At 40.4% G+C, this 25,871-nt stretch overlaps 1 protein-coding gene across 1 annotated transcript in view; it reads left to right on the top strand.

Moving 5' to 3' along the window:
• Window positions 1-1,956: 1,956 nt before the first annotated feature.
• cntnap2b (contactin associated protein 2b) overlaps window positions 1,957-25,871 on the top strand; it is a 141,123-nt gene continuing 117,208 nt past the window's right edge. Inside the window, exon 1 of the mRNA XM_076745920.1 lies at window positions 1,957-4,000. Within this exon, the coding sequence (XP_076602035.1) occupies window positions 3,931-4,000 (70 nt within the window). The 5' untranslated portion in view covers window positions 1,957-3,930. The remainder of the gene's footprint in view (window positions 4,001-25,871) is intronic.

Raw genomic sequence — 25,871 nt, forward strand, 5'->3', positions numbered from 1 at the left:
CACACTTGGATGTAACATCCTATCACTGATGGAGCTCCTCAGTGTAGTGAGTGTGTGTTGGAGCGGGTGGGAGTCATTGTCTGTCATGGAGGACAGCTTGGCTGTCTTCCTGCTCTCCCCCACCTCCTCCACCAGTTCCAGAGGGCATCCCAGGACAGAGCTGGCCTTCCTGATGAGTTTGTCCAGCTCTTCCTGTCAGCTGTTGTGATGCTGCTCCCCCAGCAGACTACACCATGGAAAATGGCAGAGGACACAACAGAGTCATAGAGGGTCTTCAGGTGTGCCCCACGCACCCCAAAAGAACTCAGCCTCCTGAGCAGATAGAGTCTGCTCTGTCCTTTTTTGTAAAGTACAGTAAATGGAATGTAAAATTTCTGCCCCGTGAAGAAACTCAAGAGAGCCAGCAGCAAAAGATGGAAAAACTGTGATGTTCCAACACTCTGATGCCATAGGAGGCAAAATGTCTAATGAGGTCCACTTTTACACACAGCGTCAACATGTCAACCAGGGAAAAAGTATCAAAAGCCTTAGAGAGGAGTGGCCATTTTGGTTTGATGAACGTAGCATGTCAGTCCACTTCAAGGAACTCACTGGGATTGACCTCAAAGAGACATTCACATGAAATTTGGATTTGAAGGGGAAAAAGGTGTCACGGCAGGAGGAAGGAAGGCCAGGACCCAGGAGCAGAGGCGTAAACGAATCAAGGTTTATTTTCAAGGGTTGAAACAAAAAAATCACCTGAACCAGGCACAGACGCTTATCAGCGAGTAGAACTGAAAATCACCATAAAACGGGGAAAAGAGGAAAAAATCAAAGAGCAAAAGTACCAAATCAACATCATGAAAATTAACCGGACAACCGGGCGACCGTCTAATAACTTCAACTAAAGGCGACTGTGACAAGGCTTACAGTGATTAGCACAGGAGATCAAAACAGCACACAGGAGGAGCAAGATGAGAGAGGAGCGATGAACCCTCGAGTCCTCACCCTGATACAGGATCTCTCCGATCACGAGTGGTGTTAACCTAAATATGGACTCTTTCTGTGGACTGTTTGTTTGAGAAGAGGTAATGCTACTTTTCTGGTAGAGGGTCCACCACCTGCTTGTTTCATTAAGATGTTCTTGCTTTGCAGGAATGTTCCACAGTATGGTATAAAACTTATCTATCTTGCATTTATTCAATTAGCACCTTAAGATATCTAAGCATGTAAACAAAATTTTGACTGAATTGTGTTGTTGTTGTGCGCCTGGCACTTACACTTTGTTAAAGTGCAAAAAAATGTTCAGATGTAAAGAGGCTAATCTTCTATAGTATTTCAACTTGGATTAAGTCATAGTTAAAAGAACCATTGCATGTAGCTTCTTTGCATGTTGTATATGTTGAAAAAAATGCATCCAATTGTTTACAACTATTGACGATGGCTGTTAAATAAATTTCCCACAGGTGCTATTTTCCTCTTGTCTTTTCTCAAGATGTATTTTTGCATGTTTTGGAGTAGGTGTAGTAGTAATCACTTTGCAGGTTTATAAGTAAATTTTACATTATAACTTGATTATTAAAACATAAAAATACAGCACATTATGAATAGATTTAATTTATAAAATACAGAACAGCTCCAATTAAAATGCAAAGATTTACTATTGTTCTACCAGTTTAAATCAGTTTTTTGTTTGATATTTCCCTGTTAATTTTACCATTTATTGATACACAATAAGAAATTATTACATGTAAAAATGTAAAAACAGCACCGTTGTGTGAAATTAACACATTTTTTTTTGTAGACTTAACAGTTCAGCCGTGATTTCATTCTCTGTAAATCAATTACATATTTTGTCTGTAAAGTTATCTACTGTGCTGCTGTATTTTTTACAGAAATTCTCTCGTAACCACAGCTGCCAGCGTTTTCCTGTAAAAACAACTTTTTTTTCTTTCTTTTTTTTTTTTTTTTAAACACTGTAGGTTTACAGCTTTGGGTGGGGAAAAGACGGACACCAGCACAAACACTTAAAGGAATCATGGTGTTCATGTATTTCTTTTAACGACAGCAGTCAATATAACAACTGAAAAATTATTTGAAGTGAATATTGAACTAAACATTGGAACATTTCTTTTTATGACAATGGCGGGGTGTCCACCTAATATAATGATAGGGAAACACCGAGATCCTAAACAACAAAATATTTGTCTAGAAGAGCTGGTGCTGTTCTTAAAAATCAAGGAGGCCAAATGAAATATTAGAATATTAAGATTTGTAGATTTTTTTGTGGGGTTTACTCATTTTGCATTATCTTTTGAAAACACACATACACTGAAACATAAACACACCCTGACCTAAACCGTGTTGGAAAGCGCAGAGAGGATGCATTCAGAGTGTCACCCCAGACCTTACTTCAAGTATGACAACAGGATGGCTGACACAAGCACTGCCATCAACAACTTCATTTCAAATGATGCGTCTCTTTTGATAAATTACTTGCTGCAATGTATAAATGATTTGTCTGTATAGTCAGGATTCACACTACCCTTACCAGCTTTTTTTAAAATTATTTTGCCACATGTTAATAAGTTACTCTAATAAGAGCTTTATAATTACTAATAAAAATCATTTTTAAAAATCATCACTTTCATTACTCTAAAGTTAACTTGACACAGTCACTCTTTCCAAGTTTACCACTTATCCTCTCTGCTAATTTCGACTAACTTTCCTCTCTTTGGTAGAGTTTAGTTTTACAGAAGTCAAAGAAGTAACCGAGCTTTCCAGAACAGTTAGGCAAGTGTGCCATTGTTTTTTTCTAACCTAGTAAAAATGAATAGTAGCGTGTATTGCCTCTACCAAACATGAATTAAACTATCAAAATGCACACAAACCTGTATAATATCATATTTAAACAGAAAGACGATAATTTATGTTAAATTGGAGACAATCCAGCTATTAATAATTTTGCTATACCAAAAAGTTATTTTTTTCAGTGTAGAGTTTACATCATAAATGCAAAAGAAGTCTTGAAAAAACCCTGCTTCCATCTTTTTGACATACATGTGACTCCAAACTGATTTGAAGTCAATGGTTCTGTGCCTTTGCATATCTTCACACAGTGAATTAACTGACGTGATATACATTTGTCTCCTCAATTGGAAAGATGCTTGAAAACAATGTGGACAGAAAGTGAAATGTACACTCATTGTCTGAACTCTGAAATGTACACTGATTGTCTGAGGTTGTGTTATTGATTACCTTATATACCTTCTGCTGGTAGGTCATGTTTTGTTATTTTATGTAATGTGTTTTATCTTTAATGCGCAGATTTGGTAGTAAGCTTTTGAGGGCAGTAAATTCCTATTATATTCTTACATTCTAGTCTATTATGTTTTAAATGGATGTAGGTCTACTGCACCTGTTATTTTTCCCAGGCCTTTCATACACCACAAACACTGACGTGTCTTATATTGTACCTCTCTTTTGTAACGTCCTGGGGGCTAGTGTGGTCCATCCTACTTCCATCTGTCCCCTTCCCATTTTGGGGAGCCGTGCATTGTTGTACGGAACATACCAAGTACGACAAATACTGGGGGTGTATTGATTTGCCAGCCAGTTGAACGGTTAGGCAGCTCCTGTCTGACCATGCACCTGGAGATCGAGGCCTGGCCCACAGCTCAGCCGCATTCGGTTCACAAGCTAGTTCCCGAGGTTGTTGGTCAGACACCGCTGGAGTGCCGCTGGGCGGGTTGAGAAGAGGAGAGGAGATAGCAAACAGTACGCTCAAGGCGCAACGGACGGACAGCCATTGCTTCTTGCTTCGCTACTAATAAAGAGAGCAACGCCTCGGCAGTGTCATCGGAACAACAGACTGCCCGACAGAGGGAACACCACACCGCACCACTTTATTTTTTGTATTTGTCTCCTTGACTGTGAGAATTTTCCTTAAGGATGTCTTGTCTGACCGTGCTGTTGTTGCTGCCAGTCCTGTATAGCATCAGTTGCACCGTATCAGTATCCCGTAAGTAAGCTAACACACACACACACACACACACACACACACACACACACACACACACACACACAATGGCAACCGCAACTAATTTGGCGACTTGTTCTTGCTGGGGCCAGTGAGGTTCACTGTGCAGTCAGGAATGTGGACTGTTAGTCATGACACAGCATGAGGCCAAACCACCAATATATTTATAGGGGGTTATACAGTGTCATAATAATGACGACACAATCTATCGCATTGCATTAAATAAAGTCGTGTTACTGAAGAGGACAACATAAACCTTAAAGAGCAACATGTTTTGAAAGCAAGAATGCAGTCAGTTTAGTGCTCCATGTATTTATGAAGCCAACGGTTTACTGCAGCCTAGCAAATTCTGAACTAGAAAGCGCAGTCCAGCAGTGTATCAATAATTTATCAATTTAATATGCAGAGAATAAAAATACAAAAATCTTGTCTCATATTGAAAATTATACTGATAAGTGAAAATGTAACCAAACATTGAAGAAGCCTTTCAAACATATCTTCAGCTGTAAGCAGATGTGGAGGCCACGTTTTAAGGTATTATTATTGTACTTAGTGTGTAAATAGTTGATAGCACAGTGTTCCTAATATCATGCAATATGATCAAAAGCTCCTGAACAACTAACAAGTGGACCTTGTAATGAGTTTTTATTTTGTATAAAATAAAAGTATGAAGTAGTTTACAATAATGTAGCTTGACATGTGATTCCACATGAATAAATCTCTACAGTATAAAGCATTTATTAGTTGTTAATGTACATGCACAACTCATTCACTGGTGCCTTAAAACTGTTTCATAATGTGTTAAAATTTACTGAGGACCCATGAGAACTACAATTTTGTACTGTATTATCAACTTCTCATACCAGTTATGGATACGACATGGGCTGAGTTATAGTTGTGTGTGTGTGTGTGTGTGTGTGTGTGTGAATTTATGTGCGTGTGTGTGTTTTTGGATACAACTAACATATATTATAGTGTATTATGAGCAATTTGTTAATTGTTTATATAGGCCTACTAGGAAGAAATGCTACTGTAAATAGGAGGATTTTAATAAACTGCTATGGTTTGTTGTACAACGATTCTTTGTTAAAGGGGCACTGCATACACCAGTTTTACACCTTGAGGTCAGTGTACTTGTCACAGTTTGTTGCACTGCCTGAAAAAAACAACCATACTATGTCTTCTGATGTAATGTCTTCTAAAGGTATGTTTGAAAGATGTGGGCCTTAAAGGTAAACTGAGATAAGATAAACTGTATTGATCCCACATTGGGAAATTAAATTCGTTTAACAGGCAGGGAAGGTCTAGCGCATATGTCACACCTATTCCACAAAGGGCCGAGTGGCTGAAGGTTTTCTTTCCAACCAAGCAGCAGCACACCAGACTTGACTCATTTTATCAGCTAATCTCAGTCTTCAGACAGCTGATTGGTCAGACTGCGTGCTCTTGATTGGTTGGAGGAAAAACCTGCAGCCACACGGCCCTTTGTGGAATAGGTTTGACATGCCTGGAAGATGTTCTTGAGTGGCATCATGTGAATTGTACAACCAAGCTAATTCACTACCCTGAATCACAGAGGTCCCAATTTGGAGCTGTAAACTCTTGATATTATATGGTTTAAAAAGTAAATGCTTGAATATTGCCCTCTATCAACCATTTGCACCCCCATCTCCATACTGGCCATATAACATGCTCTGCACAAGAGAATCAGACCGCTCTAACTTTTTGAACAGCAGAATGGAGTCATGCTGCAGATAATTTCATCAGTGGTTGAAAGTAGCAGGCTGTGTGCTCACCCCTAACAAATTGATATTAACAGAGTCAAAGAAGGAGGTTGCCATTAATTACGTTCCTGTGTGTCCAGTACACTGACAGTCTCTGGATGTGTTTAGCCTATCTTAATATAGGAGCTGTTAGGGGTCAGTGTTATTGAGGGTCTGACTTTGTTGATGAGGCCAGCCGCAATTGTGAAATAACTGTTCTTATGGCTTTAGGTTTTGGTCCTAATGAATTGCAGCCTCCTCACTGTGTGAAAAGTACTATTTCCGTCAATCATTGTCACTGTATATTGCTGTGGAAGTTCCCTCTCAGCCCCTGTGACTGTGAGGTGTTAAAATACAAATATAAATACTGCAAGCTATACAAATGCAAATTGGGAGTGTGTGTGTGTGTGTGTGTGTGTGTGTGTGTGTGTGTGTGTTCTGTGCCTACAGAATACAGACAAAGATTTTTTTTTTTTTCATGAGGATTTAAAAGTGTGTTCAAATAATTTTATAGGTTACATACAGGATAAGTGTCTTGACTCTCAAAAGCCTTTCTTTTTCCACTTAAATTGCTAAATCAAATTGTGAAAATTAAAGCATCTACAGTTCTTGGACACCGTCAAAATTTTTCACATTTTGCCACCACAACAACAGATGAAAAATAGTTGTCTGATTAGGTTGCAAAATTGCAGCAGGATAAGTCCACTGCTGATTCTTTAAATAGGAATTAAAAGGGAACACACCAAAGTAACTTTTCTTTTTTTTAATTTTCGATGATGTCAAACAGTTTACATGTTTACAAGTTTACATGTTTTATAAAATATGCAGATACAAAAATAGAAAATCAAAATACCAGCATGTTTTTCTTTCTACACAACAAAAATGTCACATGAACAAATTGTTTTTTCTTTTTAAATTTCTTTTATAGAAACCAAAAAAAAAACTGAAGGACAACATGAAGGAAAGCTTAAAGGGATAGCTTAGTAAAAAATTTAATTTCAATCATGCTGTGCAGTCTTTAGACTAGTGTCAACTATGCATCCTTTTAAAAGTAAAAATATATGAAAAAAGGAGTTGCTGGTTATAGTAATCAGAAATCAGAATTTATAGTTTGTGTCCCGGGCCTAGCCCAGAAGACCTCAAACTCAGTTTCCTAAATTTCAGCCAGCGTGCAGAGTGGCATGACTACAGTTACCCTTTCTCTAGTGTGGCTTAACTGCACAGTGGATGTGTTGACCACACATCTTCCAGCAATTCGTTCAACAGGGAGAAACGATACTGGATGCGAGGTGTTTGTTCCCTGCAAACTCCAAACTTCTACTGGCTTGCCATAAAAATGTCGCTCTGGGTGGGGCTGAAGCCAAGAAACTTGTGCAATGACATGTTTGAATGCAGCACCTTTTGACAGGACATTAACAAGCAAGAACTGTTTAATAATGGCTGGCTTGGTTCAGACAGAGGATCAATGATGGGCTCTTCAAAATTGTTGGTGTTTGCACACCACTTAGCATATACATATGCTGATCTCTCTGCTCGAGATCCTTCTATGGAGTAAGTTACATTAAGATGTGTCGCCCTTTTGCATGTCATACCAAATCAGTCAACCTCAAGGACACAGTTTTTTGGGTACATCTGATGATACATTGTCAGCATTGCATGTCTATTTAACACTCAGATTGGACTTCCTTCTGAAAAAACAGACTGCGTTTCCGGAAAAAACAAACAAACAAAAAACAGACTTGTGTATATATATATTTTAGGGGTGGGACTCGATTAAAAAAATTAATCTAATTAGTTAGAGGCTTTGTGATTAATTAATCTCAATTAATCGCAGTTTAATGGTATAACAATATTTGCCACAAGAAGCCACATTTTGCTTCATTTGCTCCAGTGTGGGTTGCCGGCGCCGCTTGCTCGTACTCAGACCAGGACTGCTAGCACTAACAGCTCTGGCGGTTTCTGTGCTCGCTGCAACATGCTTTGCATTCAGGTGGTACTGTAGGCTTGATGTGCTTCGGTGGTAGGCAAATTCTTTTTTGCACAATTTGCACAAAACCACGCTCTTATCTTGGACTTGGGGCAGCCACGTATCCCAGAATGCATTTCGTAGCAACGATAGCGGAGGAGAGGACTCACAACTGTAAAGTTACAAGTTTCGAAATACTACTGTTTTAGTAGTACGGAATGTGGTTTTAAGATTATTTTATGTGAGAAAGTGGATGTTAAAACTTAAAATCTGTGGTCGATTCATCACGAAATTAAAAATTTGCTCCAAAAGTTTTCGGAGATAACCGGCAGACGAGCTGCGATGGTGACGTCATCAAGTACGCTGCCGTCCCTATTGCAGGATGACCGTTTTGCGTCCTCCCGTCCTGGAGAGACTGTACTCCCAGGTCGAACTTGCTAAGTCCGAACTTGGCGTACTTGGTATTGAGAAACGACCCTAGCTCTGACGCGTCTTGTGCATCAGTGTGATCGGTGGACCAGGAACTCGTGCACTTACAAACGTTCCGTGTTGTCTGGAGTGCAAACTGCGATTGAATGTGTTAACTTTTTTGACGCGTTTTTTTTTTTTTGTAATTAATTAATCGTAATTAACGCGTTAAAGTCCCACCCGTAATATATTTATATTGTTATATTTTGTGCTCTTATTTTTAATAGATGTGTCATACACCAACTGCACCACAACAAATTCCTCGAATGTGTAAAATCATACTCGGCAATAAAGCTTTTTCTGATTCTGATTCTGATTCTGATTCTGATTCATGCTCATCCAGAGTAATCTGGTGGAAAGGAGGGAGTGGCACCACAGTACAGTTTTCCAAGAGAAGTCTTTCTGCTGACACCACAATGTTGTGCTTTACATAAAGCTCATCAGTTGAGTCATCACGTGACAACATTCCAACCATTTGATCTCAGCTCCATACCCACATGTCCACGGCATGTTAAAATGCTGACTCTGTAGAAATTGCCTCATAATCTGGACTTCAATTGACCTATTGTTGGTATTAGACTTTCCAAGTATTCCATTGAAACGCTCAAATGAGACACACTAGAAAGAATACACTGGTCCATAGAAAACCATGCAACTTACCGTTGGTTGGAATAGCGGTAAGTGAGAGTGAGTTTATCCTTTTAGTGGCTTCAATCTCTCCAACCAGGTTTTCATCAGGATCATTTAGCACTGCAGGTGTATCACTCACAATAGCATGCTGATAACTGCCTAACAGCTGCAGGTCTTGTGAAGTTCCCCCAGCTTTTCTGATCCAAACTCCATTGATAAAATAGCGTTTTCTATGCTCATAATAATGTGTCTTAGAGAGTTCCTGGTCACAATGTTCACAGACGCGCCAAGGTCATTTTCTCTTTGGGTTAGGGATATCCATTTTGGATGTAGCTGAGCAGCAATTTGACTGTTGTGGCAGCATCCAAATGTTTGCTTACGTCCTAGAAATACCTCGCCGACGGCATTGCGTCAGAGGAGGCGTCCAATCACATGCGAGGTCGCGCTTTTGGAATTTCTCACGAGACAGGACCATATAAGTTCAGCGTAAGGTTAGACATTTTAATATGGGAGTCTATTGAGATTGGCTTGCTTCTGGAGCCAGCCTAAAGTGGCCATTCGAACTGCAGTGTTTCCCACTTGTGTGTTGGCTTCACTTTTCAGCCCCAGATGTTGCTGCTTGGGTGCGAAGGGTCAGCCACAATCTTACCTGTATGCGTCAGGGTCCTGGAGGAGTACAAGTCATGGAGGGCTGGCAGATTGGAGCCGATCACCTTCTTCGTCAAGCAAATTTGCTGCAGTCTGCCTTTGTCCTTGGCAGTGGCAGCAGCATACCAGATAGTGATGGTGGGGTTGAGCCTGGACTCAATGATGGCAGTGTAGAAGTGCACCATCACTGTCTTTGGCAGGTTGAACTTCAACCATTCTGTCAAAAGTGAACATACATGCTTTCCTGCAACTCTTATCACTTATATTACTAGAAGTGCACAATTCAGGAAATCTTATGATTTGATTCTTGATTCTTGGGGTCATGATTAGATTAAAAAATGATTCACAATTCAAAACGATGAGAAAAAATTCTCAATTCAATACATTCACAAATGTGACTTACTTTACATTTGACTGCGGTACACACTTTTATACATCTCAAAGAAAGAAAAAATAACACTGAATCAAATAGAAATGTTTACTTAGGGCTGGGCGGTATACCGGTTCACACCGAATACCAGTGTATATTTTTGTTATGATATGAATTTTTAGTATACCACCACAATGGTGTATGTGATTACACAAGGTTCAGAGTGCTGTGCACACCGTTTCAAACGTTACTGTTTTCATTTTTGCGCTTCTAAACACGCACTATGCATGGTGAGAGTAAATTGTAGTGCTCTGGTGTTAACTTATGAAATAGTGGAGGCCCTAAGACACATTTTACTTCAAGTTATGATGCAAAGGTCCCCTTTGGTATGGAAGTACCTTAGGGTCATAGGAAACATTTTATCCAAAGAGACAAGTTAGATCAGTCTTCAATTTATTTTAATAGCCATTTTTAAAAATGGCCGCCGACAAAAAACCACTATTACACCATACCCCATATCTTTGCTTCTGTTAGAGCTATAATCATAATATTGGTGTCAAAGTGTACATTTTTGGGGTCCAGGAATTCAATTAAATAGGTTGCAATGCAAAAAAAAAACAATGCTTCATTGTTTACCATAACAGCGGGGGGTAAAATATGCAAATTTCAATACAAAATGTACATTTTAACAGGGTAACTTACCCCCCCAACCCCTCCCCCTAAACTTAGATTTACTTTTTCTTTGGTATTGTAAGTACCTGAGGACCATAAGAAATAAATTATCCAAAGAGACAAGTTAGATCACCCTTCATTTCTGAAATACATGGGTTTACAAATGGCCACCACCATGTAAGTAATACAGCAGAACTCATACCTTTGCTTCTGCAAAAGCTATAATGGTAAAATGTGTGTCAAAGTATACATTTTTAGGAACAAGGAATCCAATGAAGTAGATTTCAAGGCAAATAAATCACTAATAGTTTTTCCCATTATCAGGAGAACCAGGTTCTCCACTTAGTGAAACAGGCCTGTTATCTTAAATGGGTGCAAATCCTACTTGGTGATTAATGAATACAGGGCAAGTTTGTAAGTATGTTTCAGACTTTAATTGAGATGTCTCCACTGTGAGAGCATGAACCATGACATCCACAGAGAGTCATGCATGGCTGCCTCTGCATGCAGCATTTGCAAGGTGGCTTACAGTCTGTCTTGCACTTGCAAATAACAAGTTCTGGCAAGTCCTTTGAAATAATAGCAGTTGTAATGTACAGAGGTGTTGGTGCACTGTCTGGGGAATCCTGCTGCCATCCCCACTGTGAGGGTGAGACGGTAGCAGCGTCTTTGAGCAGCATATTGCCCCAAACATGTCCACTCTGAAAAGAGAAATACAATTAGTGATAACCTTTGTGAAATTCAAATAGTAGGCCAGTATGTATGGCTGTCTTATATCATTACCTGATAAGCAACTCGGAGGAGGTGCTGATGGAGTGCATTGCTGCTTGGCGGCATGTGATCAAAGTCCCTTCCTTTGTGAAGGAAGAGGGAGAGTCGAGCAGCATCCACAGTCCTGATGTTGTCCTCGGACACACCATACAGCTTCAGGACAAATCTCTGTATTATGGGTGTGTGGGTTTTGACCATCTCAGTGGTGGGGCAAGGGCCAGAGAGCAGCTGAAGAGGCATGGTCAATTCAGGCATGGACTGCCACACAGACCAGGCTGTTTTCTTGCCCTCTCTGCCCTCTATAAAAAAACTGAAGGGTGATCTAACTTGTCTCTTTGGATAATTTATTTCCTATGGTCCTCAGGTACTTACAATACCAAAGAAAAAGTAAATCTAAGCTTAGGGGGAGTGGTGGGGGGGTAAGTTACCCTGTTAAAACGTACATTTTGTATTGAAATTTGCATATTTTACCCCCCGCTGTTATGGTAAACAATGAAGCATTGTTTTTTTTTGCATTGCAACCTATTTAATTGAATTCCTGGACCCCAAAAATGTACACTTTGACACCAATATTATGATTATAGCTCTAACAGAAGCAAAGATATGGGGTATGGTGTAATAGTGGTTTATTGTCAGCGGCCATTTTTAAAATGGCTATTAAAAAAAACTGAAGGGTGATCTAACTTGTCTCTGGGTAAAATGTTTCCTATGACCCTAAAGTACTTCCATACCAAAGGGGACCTTTGCATCATAACTTGAAGTTAACAGCTTATTTTTTGGGCTTAGGGCCTCCACTACAAGTATCAGACCACTTTTTTATTGAATTCTCTGTATCCTTATCAGAGCATCCTCAAGCTCCACCACAAATGGTCTCCTTCAGACGAAACCTCCGGTCCCTCACACCATCTCAACTTTCCAATGAGGTCTCAGCAACCATGCCTCCTCACTCCTTTTCCTCCTTTTCTCCTCATTCCCTGTGAATGAGGCAACAGACACACTCTGCTCTTCACTAGCCGCCTCTCTAAACAATCTATGCCCACTCTCATCCAAACTTGCTTGTAAAACCCCCACCAGTCCTTGGCTCACCGGTGTCATCAGAGATCAACGGGTGGCGCTCAGAGCAGCTGAAAGAAAATGGAGAAAAACCAGAGATCCCTCTGACCTCAGTGACCATCAGGCTCCCCTGTCTGCATTCTCATCCAACCAATTATCAGGAGAAAATCAGTAGTGCCAAAGACGATCGGAAACTATTTTCTGCTTTTAACTCACTACTCAACCCCCCACCACCTCCACCATCAACTTTGCTCACAGCCGATCCATTTGCTTCCTTCTTCACTGATAAGGTTTCGACCATCAGCAACCAGTTCTCTGAGCCTGACCAACTCAGTAGGATACCACCAGCTAACAGATCCTCATTCTCCTCATTTTCCCATGTCACAGAGGAGCAATTCTCCAACCTTCTGCTCGACTCTCACCCCACTACCTGTCCACTGGACCCCATACCCTCCTGCAGGCCATCTCGCCCACACATATCCCTGCTGTCACCCACATGATCAACTCCTCACTTACAACAGTTGTGTTCCCCACTGCTTTCAAACAAGCCTGAGTAACCCCACTGCTAAAGAAACCTACACTCAACCCAGCTCAGGTTGAAAATTACCGGACGGTTTCATTCCTCTTTCCTTTCCAAGACTCTTGAGCGCACAATATTTAATCAGGTCTCTGAACTCCTTTCTGATAACAACCTGCATGATCCCGTTTTTCAAATGCAGACACTCTACGGACACTGCACTTTTATCTGTAGTAGAAACACTACAATCAGCTAGGGCTACTGGTCAATCCTCTGCTCTACTATTGCTCGATTGGCTGCCTTTGACATGGTTAACCACCAAATCCTCCTCTCCACACTCGCTGAGCTCGGCTTCTCAGCATTTGTTCTCTTCTGGTTTTACCTCTCAAGGAGATCCTTTGCAGTTTTTTGGAGGGGAGAAGTGTCTAAATCCCACTGCTTGTCCACAGGGGTACCTCAAGGGTCAGTGCTTGGACCCCTTCTCTTTTCAATATGCACCACTGCACTTGGTGCAATCATCCACCCTCACGTGGCTTCTCATACCATTCATATGCTGACGATACCCAGCTCCTCCTTTTGTTCCCAACAGACGACCCCACTGTCTCGGCTCAGATATTGGCATGCCTCGCCAATATCTTTGCATGCATGGAGCGACACCTTCAGCTTAGCCTGTTAAAGACTGAGGTCCTTGTTATCCCAGCCGGTCCCTCTATACAACAACAAATCAGTATCCATCTTGACTCAGACTCTGCTCACTCACGCAAAATCTGCTAGAAACTTGGGTGTCATGATTGATGACCAATTAACTTACAAAGAGCATGTGACCTCTGTTGTTCGGTCATGCCGATTTGCCCTGTACAACATCAGGAAGATCAAACCCTACCTGTCTGAGCATGCAATACAAAGACTAAAGACCAAGCTCTTTTACTGAACACCTTGTTTCATTAAAAAAATTAAATCTCATGTGTACGTTGCTTTGGATAAAGCATCTGCTAAATGACAAATTGTAATTGTAAAATTGTAATTGGATGAGTGTTTCCAAAATACTTCACTTTTGCTTTGCAAAGCTTGCATTTTGCATTATTCTTGTCAAGCTCATTCTTCATTTCGAGATTACAAAATCCAAAGTATGTCCAAATGATTGCTTTTGCTCATGCCACAGAGGAGGGCTGGAGTGAAAACCGGCACAGCGTCATAGCGCCGTCTATGAGATTCAGCAAACTAACACAAGGCAGGAAAACAATGGAAATTAGTGTTGTCACAAGACTGAAAAATGTGAATCAATTTTTGGCATTTGTGAATCGATTCTGAACTGACCGAGAATTGTGACTCTTCTGTGAATCTATTTTTTGTACACCTCTATTGTTTACACTTGGCTATACTGTGTGATACATACGCATACATGTGCTTGGAGAAAAGTAGTCTGTGTGATGAATGAAATTACCACCGTAGCACCCGTGGGGCACAGCTTTGAAATAATGTAAGACTTTAATGATCCCAGGCCAGGGAAATTCACTTGTTACAACAGCAAGAATAAAGAGGAGAGGTAGAAAAAGAACAAATACACAATAAATAAAAAAAAAAAAGATACAGCATAAATCAGCTATAGAGGCTATGTATGCATTATATGCAGAAGAGTATAAAAAATATTGCCTTCTGACGAATGGCTCTTTGAATTGCACATTAGTAAAATGTGAAGAATAAAATACAGTGTCTTTGTACTATTGCACAGTAAAAATATATAGCAAAGTAAAAACACATAAGCATGTTAACAATATATAATACACAAGATAAGTTGCACAGATGTAATGGGTATTAGTGTATGTTGCCATAAATAATGGAGTAATGTGAAAAGTGGGTTTGTGATGTGAAACAACATCAACACAGTGCTAGATTCCTGCAAACTACCACATCAGACACGAAGTCACAAAGTCCCTCCTCCTCATCTCCAGTGAGATGGGACTTGGGGTCTGATGAAAACAGTGTGTAGGAGCTCACGCTGCTGCGGCATCAGCCAACGATGACATGACCTGCGAGTCTTGAGAGTTCATTCAGCCACGTCTCTGTGAAGCGCATAATGCTACACTCATTCCCACTTCAGCCTGGTCTGCGCTGTTAGCTTGTCGATCTAATTGGGGAGAGATCTCCTGTTTGCCATGATAACGGATGGAATGGATTGTTTATAGGTGGTTTGCGGGTGACGTCACGTAGAACGTCACGACTGCAGATGGGGGGCAGGAAGTGTTTTGCCGGCAGGATAACAACAGGAAAATGCCCAAGTTTTGCGCTGTCTACGGCTGTACAAACCGGTCAAACCGGGAAAATCAAAAGAGTTACTTTCGAGTTCCGAAAGTTGTAACCCACAAAGGGGAGAAATTTAACCGGCAGACCTGGTTAAAAAACCTCCGTCTGAAGTCAGGGGGAGCAGAGTCGATCAACGCCCGTGTCTGCAGTGACCACTTCGTGAAAGGTAAGGCTACAGTAATTAAACTACTTACATAGCTGGCTAAAACTGTCAAAAATACAGAGCAGGGTACTATAATATTATTAGAAACACAGCTAACGTTACATCTGTGATTACCCTGCCGTGTTTGTTCTGCAGTATCTCCAACGTCTTTGTTTTTAGCATTGCTAGCTAACGTTAGCTGTCACGGCCAGCGGTTCTCAAACTGACGTCCTTGATCTGATGAATTGCTATACTTCAGCATTCGTTCATTTACAAGAAGCCATCAGAATTACAGAATGTAGAGAAATGATTGATTGCTTCATAGTTGTTCTGTTATCTGTTTATGTATAATACAGTATTAGAAGTCTGGACAGAATCATCTAACAATAACAAATATTGTCAGATTTCTGATTGAGATGGCCCTATTTTTAACTTAATATGAAAATGGATTGGAAATTTTGTCATAGACTGTAACAACATGATGTAAACTACAGTGATCCCTCTTTACTCTCAGTATAGGGTGTTAATCACATTTATTTTATTTAGGCTGCCCAAGTGCTGCCACAGATATAAACTCTCCAGACTGGTCTCCTACGCTTCATCTTGGCTACCAGAGAGATAAACCAGTGACAGAGGCATCACGTCAACGTGAGGAAAGATTGAGGGCACTGACACAGAAGAGACCTGCACCGACACCACAGAGGCATTGCTGGACCTCAATGAGGGCACACAGAGCCCAGAATCAGAACACTTACAAGGTAAATGAAATATAATGCATAGAGCTTTCATGTAGCCATGTTAAATTAACTATTTTGATAAATATGTATACTATACCCATGTATTTGTTTATCTCAGAATTTATCCTAAATTATTACCACCACTTTGATGAATACAGTTGGTAAATTACCAATTACCATTACCTTTTTTCCTCTCATCCCCTTGGCCAAATATATTCTATGTAGATGTAGGATGTCAGACTGACCTGACCATGAATGACCTGCAGAAGATGCAGGATGTTCTGAATCACTCAACAGAGGAGCTGACTGACCTCAGGAAAAAAGCACTGGATGCAGAATTTAATCCAGAGGCTTTTCAGAACAATGAAAAGACAAAATTTTACACAGGATTGCCCAATGTCTTAGTTTTAATGCAAGTGTTTAGATTATGTGAGCCATACATCACCTTTAGTGGTCTGTCTGCACTTTCCAAATTTGAACAGCTCATTTTGGTCTTAATTCGGTTGAGACTTAATCTTCCACTGCAAGATTTGGCTTTCAGATTCAAGATTTCATGTTCCACTGCTTCTCGGATTTGGCACAAAATGATTGACATACTTCATGCGAGAACAGAGTTTCTAATAGAGTGGCCGGAGCGAGAGGTGTTGCAAGCTACCATGCCAATGTCATTTAGGCAAGCATTTGGATGCAAGGTTGCAGTAATTGTGGACTGTTTCGAAGTGTTCATAGGAAGGCCTTCTAATTTACTGGCAAGAGCACAAACCTGGTCCAATTATAAACACCACAACACTGTCAAATTTCTCATTGGCATTGCACCTCAAGGATATGTCACATACATCTCTCGTGCTTGGGGAGGGAGAGTGAGTGACAAGCAGTTAACTGAAGAGAGTGGTCTGCTGAAGAATTTGTTGCCTGGGGACATTGTTCTGGCAGACCGTGGCTTTAACATAGGTGACAGTGTCGGATTTTTACTTGCTTCATTGCATATGCCTGCGTTCACAAAAGGGAAGAGCCAACTATCTGCATATGAGGTTGAACAAACAAGAAAACTGGCTAATGTGCGTATTCATGTGGAAAGAGTCATAAGATTAGTGCGAAGAAAGTACCAAATTCTGCAGAGTAGGGCAATGCCCATTGAACATATGACTGCAAAAGCAGGAGATTCACTGGCACTAATTGATAAGATTGGGGTTATTTGCTGTGCATTAACTAACCTTTCTGTCTCTGTTGTCCCACTGGAGTAAGCAATAGATATTCTATTCATCCAAAGTAAATCAGAAAAAACACACTTGTACATATTGACAGAATTGACAGAAAGCCACAGTCCCACCATCATTGAGCAATCCTGGAGAAATACCATCTTCTCAACTTTGACAACTTCAGAACTTTCAAAAGCGCTTAATAAGTGCAAACATTAGTCTAAAACCCCAAACATCAGCCTCATTTCTGATGGTGTCAAAGGAAGATTTTTCTTTAAAAAAAAAAAGTGCAAACATTAGTCTAATTCTGTTGTTGTCAAAGGTGGGTTTCACTCTTTAAAAAAAAGAATGATGTATGTATATATGTATATATGTATTTGTCAACATCAATGATAAGAGTGCCTCTATGAAGCTCGTATATGGTTAATGTTGATGAGTGATTTTGTATATATTCTATTAATCAAACTGCTGTAGTTATGTTTTAACCCTCCTGTTGTCGTCACATCAAGGAAAGGACAGAGGTGAAGTTAGAAAGGAAAAAAGGATGGAGGAAAGAAGCATTTGTCACTTACTATGAAATTCCAAAAAAGTTTTTTAATGTTTCACTTTGATACTTTTACTTGAGTAAAATACTTTTTACACAAGCATCTGTTCTTCCAGTAAAGAATGTGTGTACTTTTGACACCTTTGTATATTGTACATGTGTTTTTATATGTATGTCTACTTATATATTGGCATTAAAAATATTTATACTTTGTTTGAAAACTGTCATAATATCCCCAAAACATCCTGATGTACTTCCAGTGAAAGATGACAGACAATATTGAATTACCACCCTGCCATACTTGTAATTCATAACAGTTATTTAAATTGACATCACAAGGTGGCCTTGGTATATTTCAGAAACTCATTTATTTTAATTGTGATAGGTAAGATTTTACGGTCACATTTTACAGTCATATTCTATGAAAACCTATGGACATACATCTATAGACATGAGAACATATAAACATTTGATTGATATATATTACACTGAAAAAAAATAATACAGTAATAAATTTAAGATTTAAGATTCCCTTACAAGTCCTACAACACAGAGCTGCAAATCAATGAATCGATCGACAGAAAATTAATCACCAACTATTTTGTTACTCAATTAATCCTTCCTGCAGCACCAAATCACACAAAAAACCCCACTTGAAATATGACCTGATTCTCACTTTGTAAATTTCTGTCCCAACACTTCAGGAAGGACACAGCATCTGAAGAACATCCTCAACTTTGGGAATGATGCTGTCCCAGAGTTCAGCATCAGGCAAAATCCTCTCCACAAAGATGTCATGTTTGTTCCACACTACAAAGTCACAATAATCAGTACCTGAAATGTGAAGCTGAGCTTGTACTTGGTAGTAGTACGCATGGTTCTTGTCCAGTTTTACGTCATCCCCATTGTTGATGAGACAGAAACCCTCATCTCCAGCACACAGGCGTAGATCTACCTCATCCTGTTTGCTGTGTGGGCACTAAAAGTTCACAAAAGAAAAGAGTCACTTCATCTGCATGGCATTCCCTGTTCAAATTTCCAGCTCAAAGATATGTTAGTTTCTCTTATGTACATGCACCAAAAAATGCTAGTTTTATGTTTTACAACATGTATGAGAACTTCAACTTTGCATAGCATTAAAGTTACTTTTCTCACAAATCCCAATTCCATTAGTCATAGGTCACAATGCAAATATACCTGCTCTATTGTGTCATTGAGTGGTCACAACATGAATGATAAATGTACAATGGTGTATTACAACCAGACATGAAGAAAATCTTTTTTTATCATGATGAGATTTCATAATATAATTTTTTTTCATCATGCCTGGCCCTAATACAACTTTGTATAAATGGGTAGTACATGTTCATACTGAAGAAATAACTGGTACCTTTATCTCACAAATCCCAGGTCCATGACATGCGCATGTCACAACTCCATCTGGTGAGGCTCCCATGTATGGCCACGTTGGATTCAGCCAAAGTCCACTGTCCATACAGGAGAAACCCTCATGGTCCATGCTTAACAAACCCTCATATTGTTTTCTGGCTGTTGCCTCATATTTGCATCCATACCTGTAACACACAACAGTAATAACAGAAAGAGAGAGAATTGTACAGACAAAATTAGTTCCTGATTTTTTTTTAAATTCCAGTGCACTGGTTTACATCAACGTATTCCTGATCTCAAAGCTTAAACATACTTCTAGCCAGCCCTAACATTTGTGTCATACTGTCAGTTGTGGGTGTCCTTACCTAGCCCTCATATTTCCCTAATAAGTACCTTGTTGCAGCTGTAGAGAACTTGTGTGCCTCTGGATAGCATATGGACTTGACCAAGGACTTTGATGGTTGTGAGAGACTAGTCTGCAGAACCTGCTTCAGTTTAGAGGCTGTTACTCTTCCTGCTCTTTGGCTGAACCAGAGTTTTGATGAGCTTTGATTTCTGGTCTCCTCCTCTACTGCCTGGACCTGGGCCTGAGTAAGCTCTTCCAGTCTGAAATCTGTGCATGCTTTCTGCAACTCTGTTGGAGGTAGCTGCAGTGTTTCTGGGGTCCTATATGCAGTTAGCGGTTTAGGTAACTTGCAAACAGACTTTGGGACAAATTCTTTGTAATACGGGGCCCTGGACATCAGCGCTGCACTTCTTGGGGAGTTTGTGTGCAAAGCTTTGAAAAACTGAATGTAAGTCTCAGATCCTCGCTCCACTCTTGGACACTGGACTATGGGACTCTCTGTTTGTTGCTCACCTGCAGAGGTGGAAAGAGTACTGACAAATTTCAATACTTAAGTGAAAATTATTTAAAGTACAAGTAAAATTACTACTCCAGGAAATTACTCTATTTCTCTATTATCTCTAGTTTGTTTTTAAAGTAGTCCATTTAAAGTATCAATCAATCTTTATTTGTATAGTGCCAAATCACAATATACATCGTCTCAAGGCACTTTACAGGATAAGGTAGAGACGTTACAGAAAGAAAGAAACCCAACAGTTCCCACACTGAACAAGCACAAGGCGACAATGGAGAGGAGAAACTCCCTTTTAACAGGAAGAAACCTCCAGCAGAACCAGGCTCAGAGCAGGTGGCCATCTGCCTTGACCGGTTGGGGTGAAAAGGCAGCAACGCGGGGAGAAGAGGGAGAGAGAAAGGAGAAAGTAGGGATGTGGGGGAGAGAGAGAGAGACCAGGGATAACTGGAAACACTGTCGTCATCAGGCATTGTCAGACTCGAGTACTCAAGTAAAAGTACATTTATCCTACTTCAAAAATGTTTGTACAATTATTTAACCTTATTACATTTCACAGCACATGTTAGCTAAGCTATCTCCTGTCTTTAACTGTCTCATCTTTCATACTGACCAGCTCATTCAGTAATCTACACCTCTGCTCACCTGTCTTCCCTGCAATGGCATCATCTAGTTTTTTTTTTTTTATTATTTTGCTGATGAAAAGTCTATCTTCACAACTGGAGCAGCATGAATCTGAAAGTGTGAGAGGCAAGGAGAACAGAAGCGCTCCAAATGAAATCAGCTCACACTGAGAAAAAAAACTACATGTCATGTGCATTTGATTACCTTTTTGACATTTGATGGCATTATCCACTTGCACTTTTCCATAGTACAAGATTCACTTGCTTTCATTTTAACTCCTGCTTCAATGGCAAACAGAACTGCCCCAACATGTGAGCAGGATTCTGACAATCTGTTGGTAAAAAGGACAGAGAAAGGGAATTGTGCATTTACAGATAAGGTCTGTTTTTCATAGTGACATGCACAGTAACACAAAGAGCTGACAGACTGCTTTATTTACGGGGTTTACAGGGAGAACCTAATTTTACATACATAAGCTGTGCTTCTCTGCTTTCTGAACTTACTCTTAAACACCAGGCTATCCATGACATGATATATCACACATTGCCTGTTTACCACGTAAACTATAGTCAGTATAAGCTAATATCTCACTGGAAACAAACTAGTATTCTTTAGATCAGATGACTCACGATAGTTCTGCTGTCACATTTTCATGTTCACTACTGAACATTTGACTAAAGCAAGGGGAAAGGTGGCTTAATTCTGAATGTTTACATGTTGATGTGATCATTTATTATGACTTACCCAGCCATACAATCACAATGTGCTGTGACAACTTCTTCGTTGTCTTTAGCCACGACCCACGTTTTCAAAGGTGTCTCATTAGACCTCTGAGAATGGTTGACCTAGCAACATTAGGTAGAAAGTAGTATTGACAATTAGCCAGTTAGCTTGTAGCCTAACGTTAGTGGTGCATTAATGTAACTTTACATTAGTGATGAAACAGCAATGTAAAGAGTGAATCACATTTACTCACCCGGGCAAAAACAAGACGGCAGTCATTCAGAGCCGGTTTGGATCCGAGGTCGCTGACCCAACCACACACGAAGTAGTTATACGCCTCCAGACTCTTGTACGCCTTCATTTGGCTAGCGGTGTAGTAGGAGGTCTGGAGGACGAGGTAATTCATGATATCGACGGCCTCCACACCAGGCAAATCCGATAACACGTACGAAAAATCACTTTTCCTCAGTGCATATGGATCATATCCGATATGCTTTTCTATTTTTTCATAATACCTGCTACGTGCAGGCTCAACCAACGCTTTTGAATACTCGCTCTCCATCATTTCCAATCACCGTTCTCCACTTCCTGCCCCCCATCTGAACCTCGCGCGTCATCGGAATCACGTGACTGCAAACCATCTATACTGTCTTCTCTTGCCACTTAGCTCAAGCTTTGTATGCCCTCTTCCTTCCCCTTGTTCTGGGAATTTCTGGTCTTTCCACTGGGAGTACCTTCATATTGTACAGTGCTAACTGCTGTTCCTGAGTGTAAACAGTGAAGCCGTGACTGAATGGATCTCCCAATGTAAATAGAAGAAGAAGAATAAAAAGCATGCCACCGGTCTCACCAGTTGTACATCCATAGGTGTAGATGTTCGCACACAAACATATGAAAACAAAAACAAGAGCTTTAACTCTTGCAGTGCCAACTTGTAAAGAAATGCATGTGTGTGAGACCAAGCCCCATGTTTGTCTGTGAGGCGAATCTATGGGACATCACTATTTGACCGGGTAGTCTATCGTGCTATTAAAAATCAGGCCCTGGCTGCTAAGAGTCCATACATCTTACAGCAAATCCTACAATTCCTTGGGAGTGGCCGCCATATTTATTTGCTGGAACATCATTTATCCAGTAAGGATTGATTCAAGACTAACTGGACCTGGTTGTAGAAACTTGAAAATGTTTCGCCTCTCATCCAAGTGTTCTGACTGACTGGTGGAGTCCCAAGGTGTTCACCTCTGTGGAATATCAAGGTCATTGATACTGCTTGGATTGTTAGTGCTCCTGGCCCAGTAAGTCGTTAGAGTCACTGAAGTCATCTGAGTCTAAGCGTAAACAACACTTGATATAGTTGTCACATGAGACCAACTGTGAATAATTGTTAAATCTGCTGGGACGGGATGAAAGGACAGCATGTAGGTGGGGGATAAGCGGCGTTTTAGACCTCCTCCTCTGTAAATGGATGGACTCCCGTCCTTGTGAGTGCATGTGTTTTGTTGGGTCTGTTTGCCAAAAATGCTGCCATTAATTCTGCTCTATATCTAGTTTTAAGCCACATTTTTATAATACGCTTTTTAGACCTTCGTTGTTTTAACTATCCTTTAACTGGTTGAAAAATTTTAGACCTCTGCATTTTAAGTTTTTCAGAGATTCCATCTCAGCTGACGTCGATGACAGCTCGACCCGCAACTGCTTCACCAACAGTGTCAGCAATACACTGATTCTTATCAAGGACCTGTTACATTATGTTTTTACCACTTTTACTTCTTTTACCAATGGAGGGATTTACTTATAGAATTTTTTTGCTACAATTCAGAACTTTGGCAAAAGGATCAGTTGATTGAAAGTTTTGTCTCCATAGCTGCTTCCCAGGCAAAGCACATTGCCTTTTTGCTGTCCTCCGGTCTTGCTGACCCAGTGGTCGTATTACCCTCCTCCCTCATGTCATCACAGAAGCCCAGACCATCACAGATGGTCTGGGCTTCTGTGGCCACACACCCAGCCTGGCCTTGATGCACGCTAATGCTGGGTCAATTGCTGTGTGCCGAGCAGCAGGTGTGCAGTCATTCCTCAGACTCACAGTGGAGTTTCTCCACAACTGCCCTTAATTCTGTTTGCTCTCCACTCTCTAAACGCTTCACGTGCCTGATGGATAAGGCTCTGGCCCATCTTGGGGATGCCTCTGTGGTCCCAGCTCCTGAGTCTCCTTGTCCCTGCCTGTGCTTACCCTGAACCACCGTCTCATTGCAGACAGAGATAGCTGAACAATCGCCGTCTTGTCTAGACAGCTCAGACACTTAATGTCCTTCTCCCCTTTCCCCCCAAACTACATTAATCAATGGAGATTCCAAAACCAGACACTTCCACTTCATAAATGTCATCACACACTGTGTTTCCCTAGTGCCACAATCTCCGACATTTCAGAAAAACTTCTGGACCTACTGATGTCACTCCTGACAGCTCCCAAAAGAATTGTGGTCAATATAGAAATGACACATCCTGGCTGGAGTCTGAGAGAGCCAAAAACAATTTTAACATTCCTTTTACCTTTTTAAAAGGACTGTGGAAAGTCTGTTTTTATTTCTGGCCCCATTCGCACTTTCATCGACAAATTTAACTTGATGTGGGATCCAGCATCTGGGATGCTCTTCCCTTCAAGAGAGATGGGATTCATCCCAATAAGCAGGGTTGCCAAATACTAAAAATAATGATAATGATCACATAATGATAACTACAAACTAAACTAGAAAAGAGCTCAGTGCTCCATACAAAACCCACAGTTCAGCTACCAATGAATGAGAACCCTCAGCTAAAACTCCTCTTCTGGGGCTCAGTGCTACAGTTGACCAATGAAAACAAACCCAGGTGATGCCTTTTGTGTCTAATAGACAAGCTTTGTGATTCTCTGAATCTGAAATATGGTTGGCAGACTGATCGGCAGTCACTGTCAGAACGGATCAGACATTTTTTGCTATTGAGAAACATATATGTGCAAATTGTCTGAATTAATTAATATTTTGTGGGCTGCATGGGAATATGGTGTTCTGCATGTGACCTGTGGGCCACCAGTTTGTGATAAGAGCTGGGTCTGGATTTACTGTTCGGAGTGAGTTTGCAGGTGTGGTAGAACAAGTGGCTTAACAACATCAGTCATAACAGAGGGTGAAACTTATGAAGAACATTTCCTTGCAATAACAATGCCCTTTCCTATCTTGGGGACAACAGAATTAATATGGTCAGAGAACAACAGTAAGCTAATTTGATTGTAGTGACCTGCTCAACTGTTATTCCATCTATAGACAAGTTGAGTGCAGTGACGTTGACAAGAACATTCCTACTATGAAATACGTTACATTTAATTTCAGTACTTATTTGCTGATTATCACAGATTTAGTAATGCAACTCAACATGTAGATTTTCTCTCAGCTCCGCTTAAGTTGCTGAAGCACAAAACAAAGCTGAGTCATCTGCACACACCTGCATACATCTGCATTATAAATGGATACAAAACAGTGTTAAAAAAAAAAAAAAAAAAGTGGACCCTCCCTTGTGGGACGCTGCCATTAAAGAACACTCACTGTGTTGTGCCAGAGAGGTAACTCATCCAGGCAAGAGCTAAAGGCGGAAAACCATAACATTTGAGTATAGCAATTAGACAACTGTGATCAGTCTCATCAAAAGCTGCAGTAAAATCTAAGAGTTAACCATTGATCAAACAAGTGGACTAATGCAGTGTTAGAGTGCAGTGAAGCATGTTGTGTCAAGGTAAGAAGTGCATTTTTACTAAAATACTTCTGCATTTGATTCAAGGTTATCTTATTGTATCTTACTTGCTTACTTAACACAGGGAGCATACCAACTAATAGGTCAACAGGATGAACCAGTGAGACTTGATAAAGATATAATTTTAGACTTTAAGGCTCCAGAAAGGTTTTGTCAAGTAAATATTAGGTATGAGCGAGTACACCACTATCTGTATCTGTATCTGTTCAACCATCGACATTATCTGTATCCGTTGGTAATAAATTGGTACATTATTTTAAGTCTGAAATTGATATACAATAAAAATATTAATATAGGCTACTTTGTGTGTTCAGCTATATGCGTGTAAGTGTGTGAGTGGTCTGTAAGACTGTTTATTTTTTAATGATCTGTGTGAACTTGGTGATTCATGCAAACATCCAGTGATGGCAAAAAACTCGACCAGAGTGGAGGCAGTGACCGACGTTACACGAGCCGTTTTCAGCTCTGTCTTGTCAAAAGCACTGCATACGTTATGAAACAAGTTCACCAAGTAACTTTAAATATCATACAAACTGAAATAGAGGCGAGCTGAAGAAAACCTAAGATGTACTGAAGAGAGCAATGTGAGCTAGAGACGTGTCTGTGTAGGGAGGGGCGGGCGCTGTGTGTGACTGGCCAATCACAGCGCGTGAAGACAGTCAGTTACCCAATGAGGGTTCTCCTTCAGTA

Source organism: Chaetodon auriga, chromosome 12 (genome assembly GCF_051107435.1).
Source record: "Chaetodon auriga isolate fChaAug3 chromosome 12, fChaAug3.hap1, whole genome shotgun sequence".
Taxonomy (NCBI): domain Eukaryota; kingdom Metazoa; phylum Chordata; class Actinopteri; order Chaetodontiformes; family Chaetodontidae; genus Chaetodon; species Chaetodon auriga.